At 56.3% G+C, this 21,715-nt stretch overlaps 1 protein-coding gene across 2 annotated transcripts in view; it reads left to right on the forward strand.

Moving 5' to 3' along the window:
- The window catches only part of LOC138643275 (microtubule-actin cross-linking factor 1, isoforms 6/7-like), a 367,371-nt gene that overhangs the window by 336,876 nt on the left and 8,780 nt on the right, over nt 1-21,715 (forward strand). For both annotated transcript variants that reach the window (XM_069732207.1, XM_069732208.1), the window contains 5 exons: nt 9,897-10,066; nt 10,145-10,307; nt 12,152-12,306; nt 12,952-13,026; nt 17,908-18,025. In XM_069732207.1, coding sequence (XP_069588308.1) covers nt 9,897-10,066; nt 10,145-10,307; nt 12,152-12,306; nt 12,952-13,026; nt 17,908-18,025 — 681 coding nt within the window. The remainder of the gene's footprint in view (nt 1-9,896; nt 10,067-10,144; nt 10,308-12,151; nt 12,307-12,951; nt 13,027-17,907; nt 18,026-21,715) is intronic.

The raw sequence follows: 21,715 nt of genomic DNA on the forward strand, positions 1-21,715 counted from the left end.
TTCTCCCAGTGTCTGCCTTCTCCCAGTGTCCACCTTCTCCCAGAATCCGCCTTCTCCCAGACTCCGCCTTCTCTCAGTGTGCGTCTTTTCCCAGTGTACGCCTTCTGTCAGTGTCTGCCTTCTTCCATACTCCACCTTCTCCCAGTGTCCGCCTTCTCTTAGTGTGCGTCTTCTCCCAGTTTCCGCCTTCTCTTAGTGTGCGCCTTCTCTTAGTGTGCGCCTTCTCCCAGTGTGCGCCTTCTCCCAGTGTGTGCCTTCTCCCAGTGTCCGCCTTCTCCCAGTGTCCGCCTTCTCCCAGTGTCCGCATTCTGTCAGTGTCCACCTTCTTCCAGTGTCCGCCTTCTGTCAGTGTCCGCCTTCTCCCAGTGTCCGCCTTCTCCCAGTGTCCGCCTTCTCCCATACCCCTGCACAACCATATAATAAAAGTATATACTGGTGCCCATCACATCCTGGTAACCATCGTTCCCCACTATCCACAGTCAGATTCCCTCCATGTCCTGGTTTCCATTGTCTCAGTGTCTGCTGTCTCTCCATAGCATCCCCCCATAACTAGTGTCCTCCTCCTCCTGGCCCGCACGGTATCAATAGTCTCCCAGTACCCAGTGTCCGCCTTCTCCCAGTGTCTGCCTTCTCCAGTGTCCGCCTTCTCCCAGTGTCCGCCTTCCCCCAGTGTCCGCCTTCCCCCAGTGTCCGCCTCCTCCCAGTGTCCACCTCCTCCCAGTGTCCGCCTCCTCCCAGTGTCCGCCTTCCCCAGTGTCCGCCTTCCCCCAGTGTCCGCCTTCTCCCAGTATCAGCCTTCTCCCAGTGTCCGCCTTCTCCAAGTTTCTGCCTTCTCCCAGTGACCGCCTTCTCTCAGACTCCGCCTTCTCTTACTCTGCCTTCTCTCAGACTCTGCCTTCTCCCAGTGTCCGCCTTCCCCCAGTTTCCGCCTTCTCCCAGTGTCCGCCTTCTCCCAGTGTCCACCTCCCAGTGTCCGCCTTCTCCCAGTGTCCGCCTTCCCCAGTGTCCGCCTTCCCCCAGTGTCCGCCTTCTCCCAGTGTCCGCCTTCTCCCAGTGTCTGCCTTCTCCCAGTGTCTGCCTTCTCCCAGTGTCTGCCTTCTCCCAGTGTCCGCCTTCTCCCAGACTCCGCCTTCTCCCAGACTCCGCCTTCTCTCAGTGTGCGCCTTTTCCCAGTGTACGCCTTCTGTCAGTGTCCGCCTTCTTCCATACTCCACCTCCTCCCAGTGTCCGCCTTCTCTTAGTGTGCGTCTTCTCCCAGTGTGCGCCTTCTCCCAGTGCCCACCTTCTCTTAGTGTGCGCGTTCTCTTAGTGTGCGCCTTCTCCCAGTGTCCGCCTTCTCCTAGTGTCCGCCTTCTCCCAGTGTCCGCATTCTGTCAGTCTCTGCCTTCTCCCAGTGTCTGCCTTCTCCAGTGTCCGCCTTCTCCCAGTGTCCGCCTTCCCCCAGTGTCCGCCTTCCCCCAGTGTCCGCCTCCTCCCAGTGTCCGCCTCCTCCCAGTGTCCGCCTCCTCCCAGTGTCCGCCTTCCCCAGTGTCCGCCTTCCCCCAGTGTCCGCCTTCCCCCAGTGTCCGCCTTCTCCCAGTATCAGCCTTCTCCCAGTGTCCGCCTTCTCCAAGTTTCTGCCTTCTCCCAGTGACCGCCTTCTCTCAGACTCCGCCTTCTCTTACTCTGCCTTCTCTCAGACTCTGCCTTCTCCCAGTGTCCGCCTTCCCCCAGTTTCCGCCTTCTCCCAGTGTCCGCCTTCTCCCAGTGTCCACCTCCCAGTGTCCGCCTTCTCCCAGTGTCCGCCTTCCCCCAGTGTCCGCCTTCCCCCAGTGTCCGCCTTCTCCCAGTGTCTGCCTTCTCCCAGTGTCTGCCTTCTCCCAGTGTCTGCCTTCTCCCAGTGTCCGCCTTCTCCCAGACTCCGCCTTCTCCCAGACTCCGCCTTCTCTCAGTGTGCGCCTTTTCCCAGTGTACGCCTTCTGTCAGTGTCCGCCTTCTTCCATACTCCACCTTCTCCCAGTGTCCGCCTTCTCTTAGTGTGCGTCTTCTCCCAGTTTCCGCCTTCTCTTAGTGTGCGCCTTCTCTTAGTGTGCGCCTTCTCCCAGTGTGCGCCTTCTCCCAGTGTGTGCCTTCTCCCAGTGTCCGCCTTCTCCCAGTGTCCGCCTTCTCCCAGTGTCCGCATTCTGTCAGTGTCCACCTTCTTCCAGTGTCCGCCTTCTGTCAGTGTCCGCCTTCTCCCAGTGTCCGCCTTCTCCCAGTGTCCGCCTTCTCCCATACCCCTGCACAACCATATAATAAAAGTATATACTGGTGCCCATCACATCCTGGTAACCATCGTTCCCCACTATCCACAGTCAGATTCCCTCCATGTCCTGGTTTCCATTGTCTCAGTGTCTGCTGTCTCTCCATAGCATCCCCCCATAACCAGTGTCCTCCTCCTCCTGGCCCGCACGGTATCAATAGTCTCCCAGTACCCAGTGTCCGCCTTCTCCCAGTGTCTGCCTTCTCCAGTGTCCGCCTTCTCCCAGTGTCCGCCTTCCCCCAGTGTCCGCCTTCCCCCAGTGTCCGCCTCCTCCCAGTGTCCGCCTCCTCCCAGTGTCCGCCTTCTGTCAGCGTGCCCTAAAAACTCATTTGTTCAGACTGGCCTACCGCCTCAATGCATTAACCTAACGATCCCTGTGTGGCCTATATTAAAAAAAAAAAAAAAAAAAAAAAATTAATTAACTGGTTCATGCAGCTTTACATGAACACCCAAGCCTTACACTATGGCTGGTCCGAATAACTATAGCAATTGTTACCATCCACCTCTCGTGTCTCCCCTTTTCCTCATAGTTTGTAAGCTTACGAGCAGGGCCCTCACTCCTCTTGGTATCTGTTTTGAACTGTATTTCTGTTATGCTGTAATGTCTATTGTATGTACAAGTCCCCTCTATAATTTGTAAAGCGCTGCGGAATATGTTGGCGCTATATAAATAAAAATTATTATTATTATTATAGTGTCCGCCTTCTTCCATACTCCACCTTCTCCCAGTGTCCGCCTTCTCTTAGTGTGCGTCTTCTCCCAGTGTGCGCCTTCTCCCAGTGCCCACCTTCTCTTAGTGTGCGCGTTCTCTTAGTGTGCGCCTTCTCCCAGTGTCCGCCTTCTCCTAGTGTCCGCCTTCTCCCAGTGTCCGCATTCTGTCAGTCTCTGCCTTCTCCCAGTGTCTGCCTTCTCCCAGTGTCCGCCTTCTCCCAGTGTCCGCCTTCTCCCAGTGTCCGCCTTCTCCCAGTATCAGCCTTCTCCCAGTGTCCGCCTTCTCCAAGTTTCTGCCTTCTCCCAGTGACCGCCTTCTCTCAGATTCCGCCTTCTCTTACTCTGCCTTCTCTCAGACTCTGCCTTCTCCCAGTGTCCGCCTTCCAACAGTGTCCGCCTTCTCCCAGTGTCTGCCTTCTCCCAGTGTCTGCCTTCTCCCAGTGTCCGCCTTCTCCCAGACTCCGCCTTCTCTCAGTTTGCGCCTTTTCCCAGTGTACGCCTTCTGTCAGTGTCCGCCTTCTTCCATACTCCACCTTCTCTTAGTGTGCGCCTTCTCTTAGTGTGCGCCTTCTCCCAGTGTCCGTTTTCTCCCAGTGCCCGCATTCTGTCAGTGTCCGCCTTCTCCCCGTGTCTGCCTTCTCCCAGTGTCCGCCTTCACCCAGTGTCCGCCTTCACCCAGTGTCCGCCTTCTCCCAGTGTCCGCCTTCTCCCAGTGTCCACCTTCCCCCAGTGTCCGCCTTCTCCCAGTATCAGCCTTCTCCCAGTGTCCGCCTTCTCCAAGTTTCTGCCTTCTCCCAGTGACCGCCTTCTCTCAGATTCCGCCTTCTCTTACTCTGCCTTCTCCCAGTGTCCGCCTTCCCCCAGTGTCCGCCTTCTCCCAGTGTCTGCCTTCTCCCAGTGTCTGCCTTCTCCCAGTGTCTGCCTTCTCCCAGTGTCCGCCTTCTCCCAGACTCCGCCTTCTCCCAGACTCCGCCTTCTCCCAGACTCCGCCTTCTCTCAGTGTGCGCCTTTTCCCAGTGTACGCCTTCTGTCAGTGTCCGCCTTCTTCCATACTCCACCTTCTCCCAGTGTCTGCCTTCTCTTAGTGTGCATCTTCTCCCAGTGTGCGCCTTCTCCCAGTGTCCACCTTCTCTTAGTGTGCACCTTCTCTTAGTGTGCGCCTTTTCCCAGTGTCCGTTTTCTCCCAGTGCCCGCATTCTGTCAGTGTCCACCTTCACCCCGTGTCTGCCTTCTCCCAGTGTCCGCCTTCACCCAGTGTCCTCCTTCACCCAGTGTCCGCCTTCTCCCAGTGTCCGCCTTCTCCCAGTGTCCGCCTTCCCCCAGTGTCCGCCTTCCCCCAGTGTCCGCCTCCTCCCAGTGTCCGCCTCCTCCCAGTGTCCGCCTCCTCCCAGTGTCCGCCTTCCCCAGTGTCCGCCTTCCCCCAGTGTCCGCCTTCCCCCAGTGTCCGCCTTCTCCCAGTATCAGCCTTCTCCCAGTGTCCGCCTTCTCCAAGTTTCTGCCTTCTCCCAGTGACCGCCTTCTCTCAGACTCCGCCTTCTCTTACTCTGCCTTCTCTCAGACTCTGCCTTCTCCCAGTGTCCGCCTTCCCCCAGTTTCCGCCTTCTCCCAGTGTCCGCCTTCTCCCAGTGTCCACCTCCCAGTGTCCGCCTTCTCCCAGTGTCCGCCTTCCCCCAGTGTCCGCCTTCCCCCAGTGTCCGCCTTCTCCCAGTGTCCGCCTTCTCCCAGTGTCTGCCTTCTCCCAGTGTCTGCCTTCTCCCAGTGTCCGCCTTCTCCCAGACTCCGCCTTCTCCCAGACTCCGCCTTCTCTCAGTGTGCGCCTTTTCCCAGTGTACGCCTTCTGTCAGTGTCCGCCTTCTTCCATACTCCACCTTCTCCCAGTGTCCGCCTTCTCTTAGTGTGCGTCTTCTCCCAGTTTCCGCCTTCTCTTAGTGTGCGCCTTCTCTTAGTGTGCGCCTTCTCCCAGTGTGCGCCTTCTCCCAGTGTGTGCCTTCTCCCAGTGTCCGCCTTCTCCCAGTGTCCGCCTTCTCCCAGTGTCCGCATTCTGTCAGTGTCCACCTTCTTCCAGTGTCCGCCTTCTGTCAGTGTCCGCCTTCTCCCAGTGTCCGCCTTCTCCCAGTGTCCGCCTTCTCCCATACCCCTGCACAACCATATAATAAAAGTATATACTGGTGCCCATCACATCCTGGTAACCATCGTTCCCCACTATCCACAGTCAGATTCCCTCCATGTCCTGGTTTCCATTGTCTCAGTGTCTGCTGTCTCTCCATAGCATCCCCCCATAACCAGTGTCCTCCTCCTCCTGGCCCGCACGGTATCAATAGTCTCCCAGTACCCAGTGTCCGCCTTCTCCCAGTGTCTGCCTTCTCCAGTGTCCGCCTTCTCCCAGTGTCCGCCTTCCCCCAGTGTCCGCCTTCCCCCAGTGTCCGCCTCCTCCCAGTGTCCGCCTCCTCCCAGTGTCCGCCTCCTCCCAGTGTCCGCCTTCCCCAGTGTCCGCCTTCCCCCAGTGTCCGCTTTCCCCCAGTGTCCGCCTTCCCCCAGTGTCCGCCTCCTCCCAGTGTCCGCCTCCTCCCAGTGTCCGCCTCCTCCCAGTGTCCGCCTTCCCCAGTGTCCGCCTTCCCCCAGTGTCCGCTTTCCCCCAGTGTCCGCCTTCTCCCAGTATCAGCCTTCTCCCAGTGTCCGCCTTCTCCAAGTTTCTGCCTTCTCCCAGTGACCGCCTTCTCTCAGACTCCGCCTTCTCTTACTCTGCCTTCTCTCAGACTCTGCCTTCTCCCAGTGTCCGCCTTCCCCCAGTTTCCGCCTTCTCCCAGTGTCCGCCTTCTCCCAGTGTCCACCTCCCAGTGTCCGCCTTCTCCCAGTGTCCGCCTTCCCCCAGTGTCCGCCTTTCCCCAGTGTCCGCCTTCTCCCAGTGTCCGCCTTCTCCCAGTGTCTGCCTTCTCCCAGTGTCTGCCTTCTCCCAGTGTCTGCCTTCTCCCAGTGTCCGCCTTCTCCCAGACTCCGCCTTCTCCCAGACTCCGCCTTCTCTCAGTGTGCGCCTTTTCCCAGTGTACGCCTTCTGTCAGTGTCCGCATTCTTCCATACTCCACCTTCTCCCAGTGTCCGCCTTCTCTTAGTGTGCGTCTTCTCCCAGTGTGCGCCTTCTCCCAGTGCCCACCTTCTCTTAGTGTGCGCGTTCTCTTAGTGTGCGCCTTCTCCCAGTGTCCGCCTTCTCCTAGTGTCCGCCTTCTCCCAGTGTCCGCATTCTGTCAGTCTCTGCCTTCTCCCAGTGTCTGCCTTCTCCCAGTGTCCGCCTTCTCCCAGTGTCCGCCTTCTCCCAGTGTCCGCCTTCTCCCAGTATCAGCCTTCTCCCAGTGTCCGCCTTCTCCAAGTTTCTGCCTTCTCCCAGTGACCGCCTTCTCTCAGATTCCGCCTTCTCTTACTCTGCCTTCTCTCAGACTCTGCCTTCTCCCAGTGTCCGCCTTCCAACAGTGTCCGCCTTCTCCCAGTGTCTGCCTTCTCCCAGTGTCTGCCTTCTCCCAGTGTCCGCCTTCTCCCAGACTCCGCCTTCTCTCAGTTTGCGCCTTTTCCCAGTGTACGCCTTCTGTCAGTGTCCGCCTTCTTCCATACTCCACCTTCTCTTAGTGTGCGCCTTCTCTTAGTGTGCGCCTTCTCCCAGTGTCCGTTTTCTCCCAGTGCCCGCATTCTGTCAGTGTCCGCCTTCTCCCCGTGTCTGCCTTCTCCCAGTGTCCGCCTTCACCCAGTGTCCGCCTTCACCCAGTGTCCGCCTTCTCCCAGTGTCCACCTTCTCCCAGTGTCCACCTTCTCCCAGTGTCCGCCTTCTCCCAGTATCAGCCTTCTCCCAGTGTCCGCCTTCTCCAAGTTTCTGCCTTCTCCCAGTGACCGCCTTCTCTCAGATTCCGCCTTCTCTTACTCTGCCTTCTCCCAGTGTCCGCCTTCCCCCAGTGTCCGCCTTCTCCCAGTGTCTGCCTTCTCCCAGTGTCTGCCTTCTCCCAGTGTCTGCCTTCTCCCAGTGTCCGCCTTCTCCCAGACTCCGCCTTCTCCCAGACTCCGCCTTCTCCCAGACTCCGCCTTCTCTCAGTGTGCGCCTTTTCCCAGTGTACGCCTTCTGTCAGTGTCCGCCTTCTTCCATACTCCACCTTCTCCCAGTGTCTGCCTTCTCTTAGTGTGCGTCTTCTCCCAGTGTGCGCCTTCTCCCAGTGTCCACCTTCTCTTAGTGTGCACCTTCTCTTAGTGTGCGCCTTTTCCCAGTGTCCGTTTTCTCCCAGTGCCCGCATTCTGTCAGTGTCCACCTTCACCCCGTGTCTGCCTTCTCCCAGTGTCCGCCTTCACCCAGTGTCCTCCTTCACCCAGTGTCCGCCTTCTCCCAGTGTCCGCCTTCCCCCAGTGTCCGCCTTCTCCCAGTATCAGCCTTCTCCCAGTGTCCGCCTTCTCCAAGTTTCTGCCTTCTCCCAGTGACCGCCTTCTCTCAGACTCCACCTTCTCTTATTCTGCCTTCTCTCAGACTCTGCCTTCCCCAAGTGTCTGCCTTCCCCCAGTGTCTGCCTTCCCCCAGTGTCTGCCTTCCCCCACTGTCCGCCTTCTCCCAGTGTCCGCCTTCTCCCAGTGTCCGCCTTCTATCAATGTCCACCTTCTCCCAGTGTCAGCCTTCTCCCAGTGTCCGCCTTCCCCCAGTGTCCGCCTTTTCCCAGTGTCTGCCTTCTCCCAGTGTCTGCCTTCTCCCAGCCTTCTCCCAGTGTCCACCTTCTCTTAGTGTGCGCGTTCTCTTAGTTTGCGCCTTCTCCCAGTGTCCGCCTTCTCCCAGTGCCCGCATTCTGTCAGTGTCCACCTTCTCCCCGTGTCTGCCTTCTCCCAGTGTCCGCCTTCTCCCAGTGTCCGCCTTCTCCCAGTGTCCGCCTTCTCCCAGTGTCCGCCTTCCCCCAGTGTCCGCCTTCTCCAAGTTTCTGCCTTCTCCCAGTGACCGCCTTCTCTCAGACTCCGCCTTCTCTTACTCTGCCTTCTCTCAGACTCTGCCTTCTCCCAGTGTCCGCCTTCTCCCAGTGTCTGCCTTCTCCCAGTGTCTGCCTTCTCCCAGTGTCCGCCTTCTCCCAGACTCCGCCTTCTCCCAGACTCCGCCTTCTCTCAGTGTGCGCCTTTTCCCAGTGTACGCCTTCTGTCAGTGTCCGCCTTCTTCCATACTCCACCTTCTCCCAGTGTCCGCCTTCTCTTAGTGTGCGTCTTCTCCCAGTGTGCGCCTTCTCCCAGTGTCCGTTTTCTCCCAGTGTCCACATTCTGTCAGTGTCCACCTTCTCCCCGTGTCTGCCTTCTCCCAGTGTCCGCCTCCACCCAGTGTCCGCCTTCTCCCAGTGTCCGCCTTCTCCAAGTTTCTGCCTTCTCCCAGTGTCAGCCTTCTCCCAGACTCCACCTTCTCCCAGACTCCGCCTTCTCTGTGTGCGCCTTTTCCCAGTGTCTGCCTTCCCCTATTGTCCGCCTTCTCCCAGTGTCCGCCTTCTTCCAGTGTCCGCCTTCTCTCAGTGTCCGCCTTCTGCCATTGTCCGCCTTCTCCCAGTGTCCGCCTTCTCCCAGTGACTGCATTTTGTCAGTGTCCACCTTCTCCCAGTGTCTGCCTTTTCCCAGTGTCCACCTTCTCCCAGTGTCCGCATTCTCTCAGTGTCCACCTTCTGTCAGTGTCCGCCTTCTCCCAGTGTCCGCCTTCTCCCAGTGTCTGCCTTCTTCCATACTCCGCCTTCTCCCAGTGTCCGCATTCTCTCAGTGTCCACCTTCTGTCATTGTCCGCCTTCTCTTAGTGTGCGCCTTCTCCCAGTGTGCGCCTTCTCCCAGTGTCTGCCTTCTCCCAGTGTCTGCCTTCTTCCAGTATCCGCCTTCTGTCAGTGTCCGACTTCTGTCAGTGTCCACCTTCTCCCAGTGTCCGCCTTCTCCCAGTGTCTGCCTTCTTCCATACTCCGAATTCTCCCAGTGTCCGCCTCCTCTTAGTGTGCGCCTTCTCCCAGTTTGCGCCTTCTCCCAGTGTCCGCCTTCTCCCAGTGTCCGCCTTCTCCCAGTGTCCGCCTTCTCCCAGTGTCCGCCTTCTCTCAGTGTCCGCCTTCTCTCAGTGTCCGCATTTTCCCAGTGTCCGCCTTCTCCCAGTGTCCGCCTTCTCCCAGTGTCCGCCTTCTCTCAGTGTCTGCCTTTTCCCAGTGTCTGCCTTCTTCCAGTGTCAGCCTTCTTCCAGTGTCTGCCTTCTCCTAATGTCCGCCTTCTCCCAGTGTCTGCCTTCTCCCAGTGTCCGCCTTCTGTCATTGTCCGCCTTCTGTCATTGTCTGCCTTCTGTCAGTGTCCGCCTTCTGTCATTGTCCGCCTTCTGTCAGTGTCCGCCTTCTGTCAGTGTCCGCCTTCTGTCAGTGTCCGCCTTCTCCCAGACTTCGCCTTCCCCTAGTGTCCACCTTCTCCCAGACTCCGCCTTCCCCTAGTGTCCGCCTTCTCCCAGACTCCGCCTTCTCTCCATGTCCGCTTTCTCCCAGTGTCCACCCTCTCCCGGTCCCCAGTGTCCACCTTCTCCCAGACTCCGCCTTCCCCTAGTGTCCGCCTTCTCCCAGACTCCGCCTTCTCTCCATGTCCGCTTTCTCCCAGTGTCCACCTTCTCCCGGTCCCCAGTGTCCACCTTCTCCCAGACTCCGCCTTCCCCTAGTGTCCGCCTTCTCCCAGACTCCGCCTTCTCTCCATGTCCGCTTTCTCCCAGTGTCCACCTTCTCCTGGTCCCCAGTGTCCACCTTCTCCCAGTGTCCGCCTTCCCCTAGTGTCCGCCTTCTCCCAGACTCCGCCTTCTCTCCATGTCCGCTTTCTCCCAGTGTCCACCTTCTCCCGGTCCCCAGTGTCAGTCCTCGGTGATTTTCCTTCTAAAGTCAGATGTAATCGCTCTTTGTTGTTTCAGAAAGACAAAACTTGGAGAAGTCCACCCAGTCCGGCCCCTGTATTCCTCTGCAAGACCTGGCACCACGGACCCCGCACATGACGCAGCTCCTGAACCGCTGGCAGCAGCTGTGGTTCCTGGCCTTGGACCGTCAGTGTCGTCTTCAGGGCGCTCTTCAGAGGCTGCACGAGGTCTGTGGTCTCCTGACCCCTGTGGATCCGCGGGGGGGTCCGGACGTCCGGCTCATCCTGTGATGTTTTCTGTCGCAGCTGCAGGAATTTGCACATTTTGACTTTGCCGTCTGGCGGAAGCGATACATGCAGTGGATCGGGCAGATGAAATCCCGCATCCTGGACGTCTTCCGAGGAATCGACCGGGATCAGGACGGGAGGATCAGTCAGCAGGAGTTCATGGAAAGCGTTCTATCCTCCAGTGAGTGTCCGAGAGACACCGGGGCGAACCTGCGACCGGGGGCTCCTGACAGAGGTGGAGGGGAGCTCTGGGGAGGCAGATTTATCTGCTGGGGTGTACTGTATCTGTAAAATCTAATGGTTATCTCGGAATGCTGACTTATTATTTCAGAGCTCCGATTTATTATCTCAGAATGATTACTAATTTTATCTAAGAACGCTGACTTATTATCCTGGAGCTCTGGCTTATTATCTCCTAATGATGACTTATCTTATATTACCAATTATCCTGTAGCTCTGGCTTATTATCTCATAATGATGACTATTATGACCTATTATCTTAGTTCTCAGACTTATTATCACGGTTCTCTGACTTATTATCTCAGCTCTCTGACCTATTATCTCAGGGCACTGACTTATTATCTCAGTTCTCTGACTTATTATCTCAGCTCTCTGACCTATTATCTCAGGGCACTGACTTATTATCTCAGGATACTGACTTATTATCTCAGCTCTCTGACCTATTATCTCAGGATACTGACTTATTATCTCAGCTCTCTGACCTATTATCTCAGAGAACTGACTTATTTTCTCAGGTTTCTGACTTATTATCTCAGTTCTATCACCTATTATCTCAGTTCTCTGACATTATCTCAGTTCTCTGACCTATTATCTCAGACCTCTGACTTATCTAATTTCTATGATCTATTATCTCAGTTCATTGATTTATTATCAGTTCTCTGACCTATTATCTCAGTTCTCTGACTTGTTATCTCAGTTCTCTGATCTATTGTCTCAGTTCTCTTAAGGTACCGTCACACTAAGCGACGCTGCAGCGATACCGACAACGATCCGGATCGCTGCAGCGTCGCTGTTTGGTCGCTGGAGAGCTGTCACACAGACCGCTCTCCAGCGACCAACTATGCCGGTAACCAGGGTAAACATCGGGTTACTAAGCGCAGGGCCGCGCTTAGTAACCCGATGTTTATCCTGGTTACCAGCGTAATAGTAAAAAAAACAAAAACACTACATACTTACCTACCGCTGTCTGTCCCCGGCGCTCTGCTTCTCTGCACTGACTGTGAGCGCCGGCCAGCCGGAAAACAGAGCGGTGACGTCACCGCTCTGCTTTCCGGCCGCTGTGCTTACACAGGGCAGAGAAGCAGAGCGCCGGGGACAGACGGCTGTAGGTAAGTATGTAGTGTTTGTTGTTTTTTTTACTTTTACGCTGGTAACCAGGGTAAATATCGGGTTACTAAGCGCGGCCCTGCGCTTAGTAACCCGATGTTTACCCTGGTTACCAGCGAAGACATCGCTGGATCGGTGTCACACACGCCGATTCAGCGATGTCAGCGGGAGATCCAGCGAACAAAGAAAGTTCTGGACTTCTAGCCCCGACCAGCGACATCACAGCAGGATTCTGATCGCTGCTGCGTGTCACACTGGACGATATCGCTATCCAGGACGCTGCAACATCACAGATCGCTAGCGATATCGTCTAGTGTGACGGTACCTTAACCTATTATATCAGTTCTCTGACTTATTATTTCTGTTCTCTGACCTTTTATCTCTGTTCTCTAACTTATCTCAGAGCTCTGACTTATTATCTCAGTTCTCTGATCTATTTTCACAGAGTGCTGACGTATTATCTCAGTTCTCTGAACTATTATCTCAGTTCTCTGACTTATTATCTCAGTTCTCTGACTTATTATCTCAGTTCTCTGACTTATTATCTCAGTTCTCTGACTTATTATCTGAGATCTTTGACCTATTATCTCAGTTCTCTGACTTAACATCTCAGTTCTCCGATCTATCATCTCAGAGCTCATGAGATTCACAGATGAACATCGTGCTTTCTCCTCACAGGATTCCCCACAAATTCTCTGGAGATGACGGCTGTTGCGAACATCTTTGACATTAATAGAGATGGCTTCATTGACTATTATGAGTTTGTCAGCGCCCTGCACCCCAGCAGAGACCCCCTGAGGAGAATCGCAGATGCCGACCAGATCCAGGATGAGGTTAGAGCCAGATCCTCCCTGCCTGCCCCCCGATCAGCCGCCTGCCCCCCGATCAGCTGCCCGCCCCCCGATCAGCCGCCTGCCCCCCGACCAGCCACCTGCCCCCCAATCAGCCGCCCGCCCCCCGATCAGCCACCTGCCCCCCAATCAGCCGCCCGCCCCCCGATCAGCCACCTGCCCCCCGATCAGCCACCCGCCCCCCGATCAGCCACCCGCCCCCCGATCAGCCGCCTGCCCCCCGATCAGCCACCTGCCCCCCGATCAGCCGCCTGCCCCCCGATCAGCCGCCCGCCCCCCGATCAGCCGCCCGCCCCCCGACCAGCCGCCTGCCCCCCAATCAGCCGCCTGCCTCCCGATCAGCCACCTGCCCCCGATCAGCCCCCCGCCCCCCGATCAGCCGCCTGCCTCCCGATCAGCCACCTGCCCCCCGATCAGCCCCCCGCCCCCCGATCAGCCCCCCGCCCCCCGATCAGCCGCCCGCCCCTCGATCAGCCGCCTGCCCCCCGATCAGCCGCCCGCCTCCCGATCAGCCGCCCGCCCCCCGATCAGCCGCCCGCCCCTCGATCAGCCGCCCGCCTCCCGATCAGCCGCCCGCCCCCCGACCAGCCGCCCGCCTCCCTGTAACGTGGATCTGCTCCTTCCCAGGTCAATAGACAGGTGGCTCAGTGCAACTGTGCGAAGAGATTCCAGGTGGAGCAGATCAGCGCCAACCGCTACCGGGTGAGTGCCGGAGGGGCCGCCGTGTGTGGCTGTGACTCATCCCGATGCCCCTCATCTTCACCCCACTGCCCGACATCCACAGCACTACCATCAGGAGTCTTAGGGGTTAATTCTGGGCGGATCCCATCAGTAGCTGTGTGTCCGAGCAGCCATGGCGGGTTACCCCAAGCCAATCTGCAGTGCTTTCCGGGGTCCTCCTGACACTGAGCTGCACGGATCCTCATCCCCCTCCTCATCCTCCTCTCTGCAATCTTCTCAGGCTGATTTTCATTCTGGTTTCTCTCTCCGCTCCCCGCAGACCTTTGGTCTTGTCCCCCGCTCTTCTGTTCCCCCGTATTTACTAGAGAGACGCCCCCGTACATGTCGCGTCAGATGTGTCACCCCCCACCTGTGACCCCAATCCCCAGACGTGTCACCCCCCCACCTGTGACCCCAATCCCCAGACGTGTCACCCCCCCACCTGTGACCCCAATCCCCAGACGTGTCACCCCCCACCTGTGACCCCAATCCCCAGACGTGTCACCCCCCACCTGTGACCCCAATCCCCAGACGTGTCACCCCCCACCTGTGACCCCAATCCCCAGACGTGTCACCCCCCACCTGTGACCCCAATCCCCAGACGTGTCACCCCCCCACCTGTGACCCCAATCCCGAGACGTGTCACCCCCCCACCTGTGACCCCAATCCCCAGACGTGTCACCGCCCACCTGTGACCCCAATCCCCAGACGTGTCACCCCCCACCTGTGACCCCAATCCCCAGACGTGTCACCCCCCACCAGTGACCCCAATCCCCAGACGTGTCACCTCCACCTGTGACCCCAATCCCCAGACGTGTCACCCCCCACCTGTGACCCCAATCCCCAGACGTGTCACCCCCCCACCTGTGACCCCGATCCCCAGACGTGTCACCCCCCACCTGTGACCCCGATCCCCAGAAGTGTCACCCCCCACCTGTGACCCCAATCCCCAGAAGTGTCACCCCCCACCTGTGACTTCAATCCCCAGACGTGTCACTCCCCACCTGTGACCCCGATCCAGGCGTTTGCAGCCCCCCCTCCATAGGTCACCCTGTGTCTGCAGCCTCGCTGTATAGGTCACCCTGTGTCTGCAGCCCCCGCTGTATAGGTCACCCTGTGTCTGCAGCCCCCGCTGTGTAGGTCACCCTGTGTCTGCAGCCCCCGCTGTATAGGTCACCCTGTGTCTGCAGCCCCCGCTGTATAGGTCACCCTGTGTCTGCAGCCCCCGCTGTATAGGTCACCCTGTGTCTGCAGCCCCCGCTGTATAGGTCACCCTGTGTCTGCAGCCCCCGCTGTATAGGTCACCCTGTGTCTGCAGCCCCCGCTGTATAGGTCACCCTGTGTCTGCAGCCCCGCTCTATAGGTCACCCTGTGTCTACAGCCCCCGCTGTATAGGTCACCCTGTGTCTGCAGCCCCCACTGTATAGGTCACCCTGTGTCTGCAGCCCCCGCTGTATAGGTCACCCTGTGTCTACAGCCCCCGCTGTATAGGTCACCCTGTGTCTGCAGCCCCCACTGTATAGGTCACCCTGTGTCTGCAGTCCCCCGCTGTATAGGTCACCCTGTGTCTGCAGTCCCCCGCTGTATAGGTCACCCTGTGTCTGCAGCCCCCACTGTATAGGTCACCCTGTGTCTGCAGCCCCCGCTGTATAGGTCACCCTGTGTCTGCAGCCCCCACTGTACAGGTCACCCTGTGTCTGCAGCCCCCGCTGTATAGGTCACCCTGTGTCTGCAGCCCCCACTGTATAGGTCACCCTGTGTCTGCAGCCCCCGCTGTATAGGTCACCCTGTGTCTGCAGCCCCCGCTGTATAGGTCACCCTGTGTCTGCAGCCCTCGCTGTATAGGTCACCCTGTGTCTGCAGCCCCCGCTGTATAGGTCACCCTGTGTCTGCAGCCCCCGCTGTATAGGTCACCCTGTGTCTGCAGCCCCCGCTGTATAGGTCACCCTGTGTCTGCAGCCCCCGCTGTATAGGTCACCCTGTGTCTGCAGCCCCCGCTGTATAGGTCACCCTGTGTCTGCAGCCCCGCTCTATAGGTCACCCTGTGTCTGCAGCCCCCGCTGTATAGGTCACCCTGTGTCTGCAGCCCCCACTGAATAGGTCACCCTGTGTCTGCAGTCCCCCGCTGTATAGGTCACCCTGTGTCTGCAGTCCCCCGCTGTATAGGTCACCCTGTGTCTGCAGCCCCCACTGTATAGGTCACCCTGTGTCTGCAGCCCCCGCTGTATAGGTCACCCTGTGTCTGCAGCCCCCACTGTACAGGTCACCCTGTGTCTGCAGCCCCCGCTGTACAGGTCACCCTGTGTCTGCAGCCCCCGCTGTATAGGTCACCCTGTGTCTGCAGCCCCCGCTGTATAGGTCACTCTGTGTCTGCAGCCCCCGCTGTACAGGTCACCCTGTGTCTGCAGCCCTCGCTGTATAGGTCACCCTGTGTCTACAGCCCCCGCTGTATAGGTCACCCTGTGTCTGCAGCCCCCGCTGTATAGGTCACCCTGTGTCTGCAGTCCCCCGCTGTATAGGTCACCCTGTGTCTGCAGCCCCCGCTGTATAGGTCACCCTGTGTCTGCAGCCCCCGCTGTATAGGTCACCCTGTGTCTGCAGCCCCCGCTGTATAGGTCACCCTGTGTCTGCAGCCCCCGCTGTATAGGTCACCCTGTGTCTGCAGTCCCCCGCTGTATAGGTCACCCTGTGTCTGCAGCCCCCGCTGTATAGGTCACCCTGTGTCTGCAGCCCCCGCTGTATAGGTCACCCTGTGTCTGCAGCCCCCGCTGTATAGGTCACCCTGTGTCTGCAGCCCCCGCTGTATAGGTCACCCTGTGTCTGCAGCCCCCGCTGTATAGGTCACCCTGTGTCTGCAGCCCCCGCTGTATAGGTCACCCTGTGTCTGCAGCCCCCGCTGTATAGGTCACCCTGTGTCTGCAGCCCCCGCTCTGTAGGTCACCCTGTGTCTGCAGCCCCCGCTCTATAGGTCACCCTGTGTCTGCAGCCCCCGCTGTATAGGTCACCCTGTGTCTGCAGCCCCCGCTGTATAGGTCACCCTGTGTCTGCAGCCCCCGCTCTATAGGTCACCCTGTGTCTGCAGCCCCCGCTGTACAGGTCACCCTGTGTCTGCAGCCCCCGCTGTACAGGTCACCCTGTGTCTGCAGCCCCCGCTGTATAGGTCACCCTGTGTCTGCAGCCCCGCTGTATAGGTCACCCTGTGTCTGCAGCCCCCGCTCTATAGGTCACCCTGTGTCTGCTGCCCCCGCTGTATAGATCACCCTGTGTCTGCAGCCCCCGCTCTATAGGTCACCCTGTGTCTGCAGCCCCCGCTGTATAGGTCACCCTGTGTCTGCAGCCCCCGCTGTATAGGTCACCCTGTGTCTGCAGCCCCCGCTCTATAGGTCACCCTGTGTCTGCAGCCCCCGCTCTATAGGTCACCCTGTGTCTGCAGTCCCCCGCTGTATAGGTCACCCTGTGTCTGCAGCCCCCGCTGTATAGGTCACCCTGTGTCTGCAGCCCCCGCTCTATAGGTCACCCTGTGTCTGCAGCCCCCGCTGTATAGGTCACCCTGTGTCTGCAGCCCCCGCTGTATAGGTCACCCTGTGTCTGCAGTCCCCCGCTGTATAGGTCACCCTGTGTCTGCAGTCCCTCGCTGTATAGGTCACCCTGTGTCTGCAGACCCCGCTCTATAGGTCACCCTGTGTCTGCAGTCCCCCGCTGTATAGGTCACCCTGTGTCTGCAGTCCCCCGCTGTATAGGTCACCCTGTGTCTGCAGTCCCCCGCTGTATAGGTCACCCTGTGTCTGCAGCCCCCGCTGTATAGGTCACCCTGTGTCTGCAGCCCCGCTGTATAGGTCACCCTGTGTCTGCAGCCCCCGCTGTATAGGTCACCCTGTGTCTGCAGTCCCCCGCTGTATAGGTCACCCTGTGTCTGCAGTCCCCCGCTGTATAGGTCACCCTGTGTCTGCAGCCCCCGCTGTATAGGTCACCCTGTGTCTGCAGCCCCCGCTGTATAGGTCACCCTGTGTCTGCAGCCCCCGCTGTATAGGTCACCCTGTGTCTGCAGCCCCCGCTGTATAGGTCACCCTGTGTCTGCAGCCCCCGCTCTATTGGTCACCCTGTGTCTGCAGGCCCCGCTGTATAGGTCACCCTGTGTCTGCAGCCCCCACTGTATAGGTCACCCTGTGTCTGCAGTCCTCCGCTCTATAGGTCACCCTGTGTCTGCAGCCCCCGCTGTATAGGCCACCCTGTGTCTGCAGCCCCCGCTGTATAGGTCACCCTGTGTCTGCAGTCCTCCGCTCTATAGGTCACCCTGTGTCTGCAGCCCCCGCTCTATAGGTCACCCTGTGTCTGCAGCCCCCGCTCTATAGGTCACCCTGTGTCTGCAGCCCCCGCTCTATAGGTCACCCTGTGTCTGCAGCCCCCGCTCTATAGGTCACCCTGTGTCTGCAGCCCCCGCTGTATAGGTCACCCTGTGTCTGCAGTCCTCCGCTCTATAGGTCACCCTGTGTCTGCAGCCCCCGCTCTATAGGTCACCCTGTGTCTGCAGCCCCCTTTCTATAGGTCACCCTGTGTCTGCAGCCCCCGCTCTATAGGTCACCCTGTGTCTGCAGCCCCCGCTCTATAGGTCACCCTGTGTCTGCAGCCCCCTTTCTATAGGTCACCCTGTGTCTGCAGCCCCCGCTCTATAGGTCACCCTGTGTCTGCAGCCCCCGCTCTATAGGTCAACCTGTGTCTGCAGCCCCCGCTCTATAGGTCACCCTGTGTCTGCAGCCCCCGCTCTATAGGTCACCCTGTGTCTGCAGCCCCCGCTCTATAGGTCACCCTGTGTCTGCAGTCCTCCCCTCGCTGTGTCAGATTGTCAGTTTGTGTCTCTCTCAGTTTGGGGAGTCTCAGCAGCTGCGGATGGTCCGGATTCTGCGCAGTACCCTCATGGTGCGGGTGGGAGGCGGCTGGATCGCACTGGATGAATTCCTGGTGAAGAATGACCCGTGCAGAGGTGCGTCATCCCCGCGTTATAATAATAGGAATGTTATTTCTATATCGCCGGCATATACCACAGCGCTGTACAATAAGCGGGGACGTGTGGGTACGATATCAGACATCACCGGTCACAGGAGGAGCGAGGGTCCTGCTCCAGATACCATCTATGAGGAAATGGGTGGATGAAGAGCATGTCTTGTACGGTCCAGCCATCATTATACATGGGGGTGATATCACGATGTATGACCCGGTCACCGGCCAGTATGTGTATATGTACATGTATGATCCGGTCACCGGACAGTATCTGTATATGTACATGTATGACCCGGTCACCGGCCAGTATGTGTATATGTACAGGTATGACCCGGTCACCGGCCAGTATGTGTATATGTACATGTATGACCCGGTCACCGGCCAGTATGTGTATATGTACATGTATGATCCGGTCACCGGCCAGTATGTGTATATGTACAAGTATGATCCGGTCACCGGCCAGTATCTGTATATGTATATGTATGATCCGGGCACCGGCCAGTATGTGTATATGTACATGTATGACCCGGTCACCGGCCAGTGTCTGTATATGTACATGTATGATCCGTCACCGGCCAGTATGTGTATATGTACATGTATGACCCGGTCACCGGCCAGTATGTGTATATGTACATGTATGACCCGGTCACCGGCCAGTGTCTGTATATGTACATGTATGATCCGTCACCGGCCAGTATCTGTATATGTACATGTATGATCCGGTCACCAGCCAGTATGTGTCAATGTACAAGTATGATCCGGTCACCGGCCAGTATGTGTATATGTACATGTATGATCCGGTCACCGGCCAGTATGTGTATATGTACATGTATGACCCGGTCACCGGACAGTATGTGTATATGTACATGTATGACCCGGTCACCGGCCAGTATGTGTCTATGTACAAGTATGATCCGGTCACCGGCCAGTATGTGTATATGTACATGTATGATCCGGTCACCGGCCAGTATGTGTATATGTACATGTATGACCCGGTCACCGGCCAGTATGTGTATATGTACATGTATGATCCGGTCACCGGCCAGTATGTGTATATGTACATGTATGACCCGGTCACCGGCCAGTATGTGTATATGTACATGTATGATCCGGTCACCGGCCAGTATGTGTATATGTACATGTATGACCCGGTCACCGGCCAGTATGTGTATATGTACATGTATGACCCGGGCACCGGCCAGTATGTGTATATGTACATGTATGACCCTGTCACCGGCCAGTATATGTACATGTATGACCCAGGCACCGGCCAGTATGCGTATATATACATGTATGACCCGGTCACCAGCCAGTGTGTGTACTGTACATGTATGATCCGGTCACCGGCCAGTATGTGTATATGTATGTATTACAGGAGAAAAGATAACACTCACATGTTTAAAGCATTGCAGGCACCCAGGCCAGTGGAGCTTCCATACGTCCCAGTTCATGGGACGTGCTCAGGGCTCTCCAGGAAAAAGACAAGAAGACTGTGCTGGGGATCTGGGCAGACAGTTATAGCTGCGGCCTGTAACATCCCAGAAAGGGGTTGGATCACCTCGTCCCTCCTACCTCTTCAGTTAACTAATTTTACCCTAACCTATATCTAATTTCTATAACTCCGCTAGAAAACATGTCATAGTCATAACAAACACAGCATTCATCTCGGATTAACGTGGGCATTCTAATGAGATCAAATATGTCCTATCTGGGATACATATTTACAGAGAAATCCCTACTTCTTTACCAGATGGAGTTAGAAGCCCGTGTTTAGAGGGATGGGCAGATCCACCGAGGGAGATTAAGAATATATATTTTCGTGTTCTTAACTTAAACGGTTTGCGTAATATCTTACAAAAACAAAACAAAGAACTTCCATGTGTTCTAGAGACTTAGAATCCAGTTCTTGCTGGAGGAAGATTTTAACCTGGTCGTAAAAATTCCTTTAGGCAATAAAACGCTCTTCCCCAATGTACTTTGGCAAGGCAGCTCTTGGCTGAGTGAAAGGGAAAGGGGCTTTTTAGCCCGCAGCCTGCTAACAAGAGAAACTACTTATATGATATTTCATACTATGTCGTGACAGGTGGGCGTTAACCCCCTTCACTCTGTGTTTAGCTTGCCTTGTCAATGCATAGCTGCAGTGTAAAGTTACTAGCTAAAACCGGTCTGATTCCCTTCGGTAAATGCAAGAAGTCCTTTGTTCCATTCTTGTAAGATATTGGGCTAACGATTTAGGCTAGAAAAAGGGAAAATACCTATTCTTTACGTCCATCGGTGGATCTGTCAACCGCTGTAAACATGAGCTTCTAACTCCATCAGGTAAAAAAGTAGGGATTTCTCTGTAATTATGCATCACAAATAGGACATATTTGATCTCATTAGAATGCCAATGTTAATACGAGATGAATGCTGGGTTTGTTATGACTATGACATGTTCTGTAGCGGAGTTACAGGCATTAGACAAATTTAGGTTAAATTTAGTGAAACTGAAGAGGTAGGAGGGTCTGGAAAAACCAGCCCTTTCCGTGATGTCATCAGGTTGAGCTATAAGTCTGTCTGTCTGCTGGAGCCTGTGTGAGTCTGACTTGAAGAGCTGTTCCTAACCAGCGTCCTCATGCACTGGAACATTTGGGGAGCTCCGTCCACCAGCATGGTTTTGCCTCAAATGAACTGAGAACATGTGAGTTGTACCTTTTCTTATTTAATCCCTGTTTATTTTATAATTTACCTTGTACATATTTCAATTGTCTCATATTGTAACATCTTTTTATAGTCACTGCCTTAATTCTAACGGAGTAAAATATATAAATTACAAGTTTTCGTTCTTCCTGCTCTAAAACGTACCCTAAGCCTTCTGAAGGGAATTACACTACTGTTTTGGGTTAGTTTCGGACCCGTTTAATCGAAGCTGGTGGCAGCGATAGTGTGCCGGCCTTTGGGTGTCGTCGTAGCGACTGCGGCGTTGATATTGTTCCTGCCTGAGTGGGAGTAGTTAATCGCGTCGCTGCAGCGTGCCCAATAGCCAGTACATAGCAGGCAGCCTTTCTGGCGACTAATTACCCTAGGTGCAGTGTTATGATCTGGTGGCCTAGGAGCAGCATGAGACGTACTCTGGAGAAGGTGGTACCTGTACTGACCGCAGACCCTGAACTTAGCACCGAAACTAGAAGTAGCCGTGGGATGTACCTAACACTCCCTAGACACCTCGACACAGCCTAAGGACTAACTTCCCCTAAAGATAGAAACGGGAAAACTATCTTGCCTCAGAGAAAATCCCCAAAGGATAGACAGCCCCCCACAAATATTGACTGTGAGAGGAGAGGGAAATGACATACGCAGACTGAAATCAGGATTTAGCAAAGGAGGCCTTTCTAGCTAAAAAGAAAGAATAGGACAGAGTACTATGCGGTCAGCATTAAAACACTAGAAAATATCCACCACAGAAAATACAAATCTCCACATCTGACTAAAGACATGGAGGGTATATCTGCATCTCCAGAGATACAGCTTGGCTGCAAAAAATCCTTACACAGACAGAGCTGGACAAGACAAAACATGAAAATGCACAGAATTATGAGGCCCACAGCATGTGGACAGCAAAAACAAAGCCAGAACTTATCTTTGTTGAAAAGCACAGCAAAACAGGAGAGACCAGGTAGGGATGTGAATCCTC

The sequence above is a fragment of the Ranitomeya imitator genome, chromosome 6, assembly GCF_032444005.1.
Source record: "Ranitomeya imitator isolate aRanImi1 chromosome 6, aRanImi1.pri, whole genome shotgun sequence".
NCBI lineage: Eukaryota > Metazoa > Chordata > Amphibia > Anura > Dendrobatidae > Ranitomeya > Ranitomeya imitator.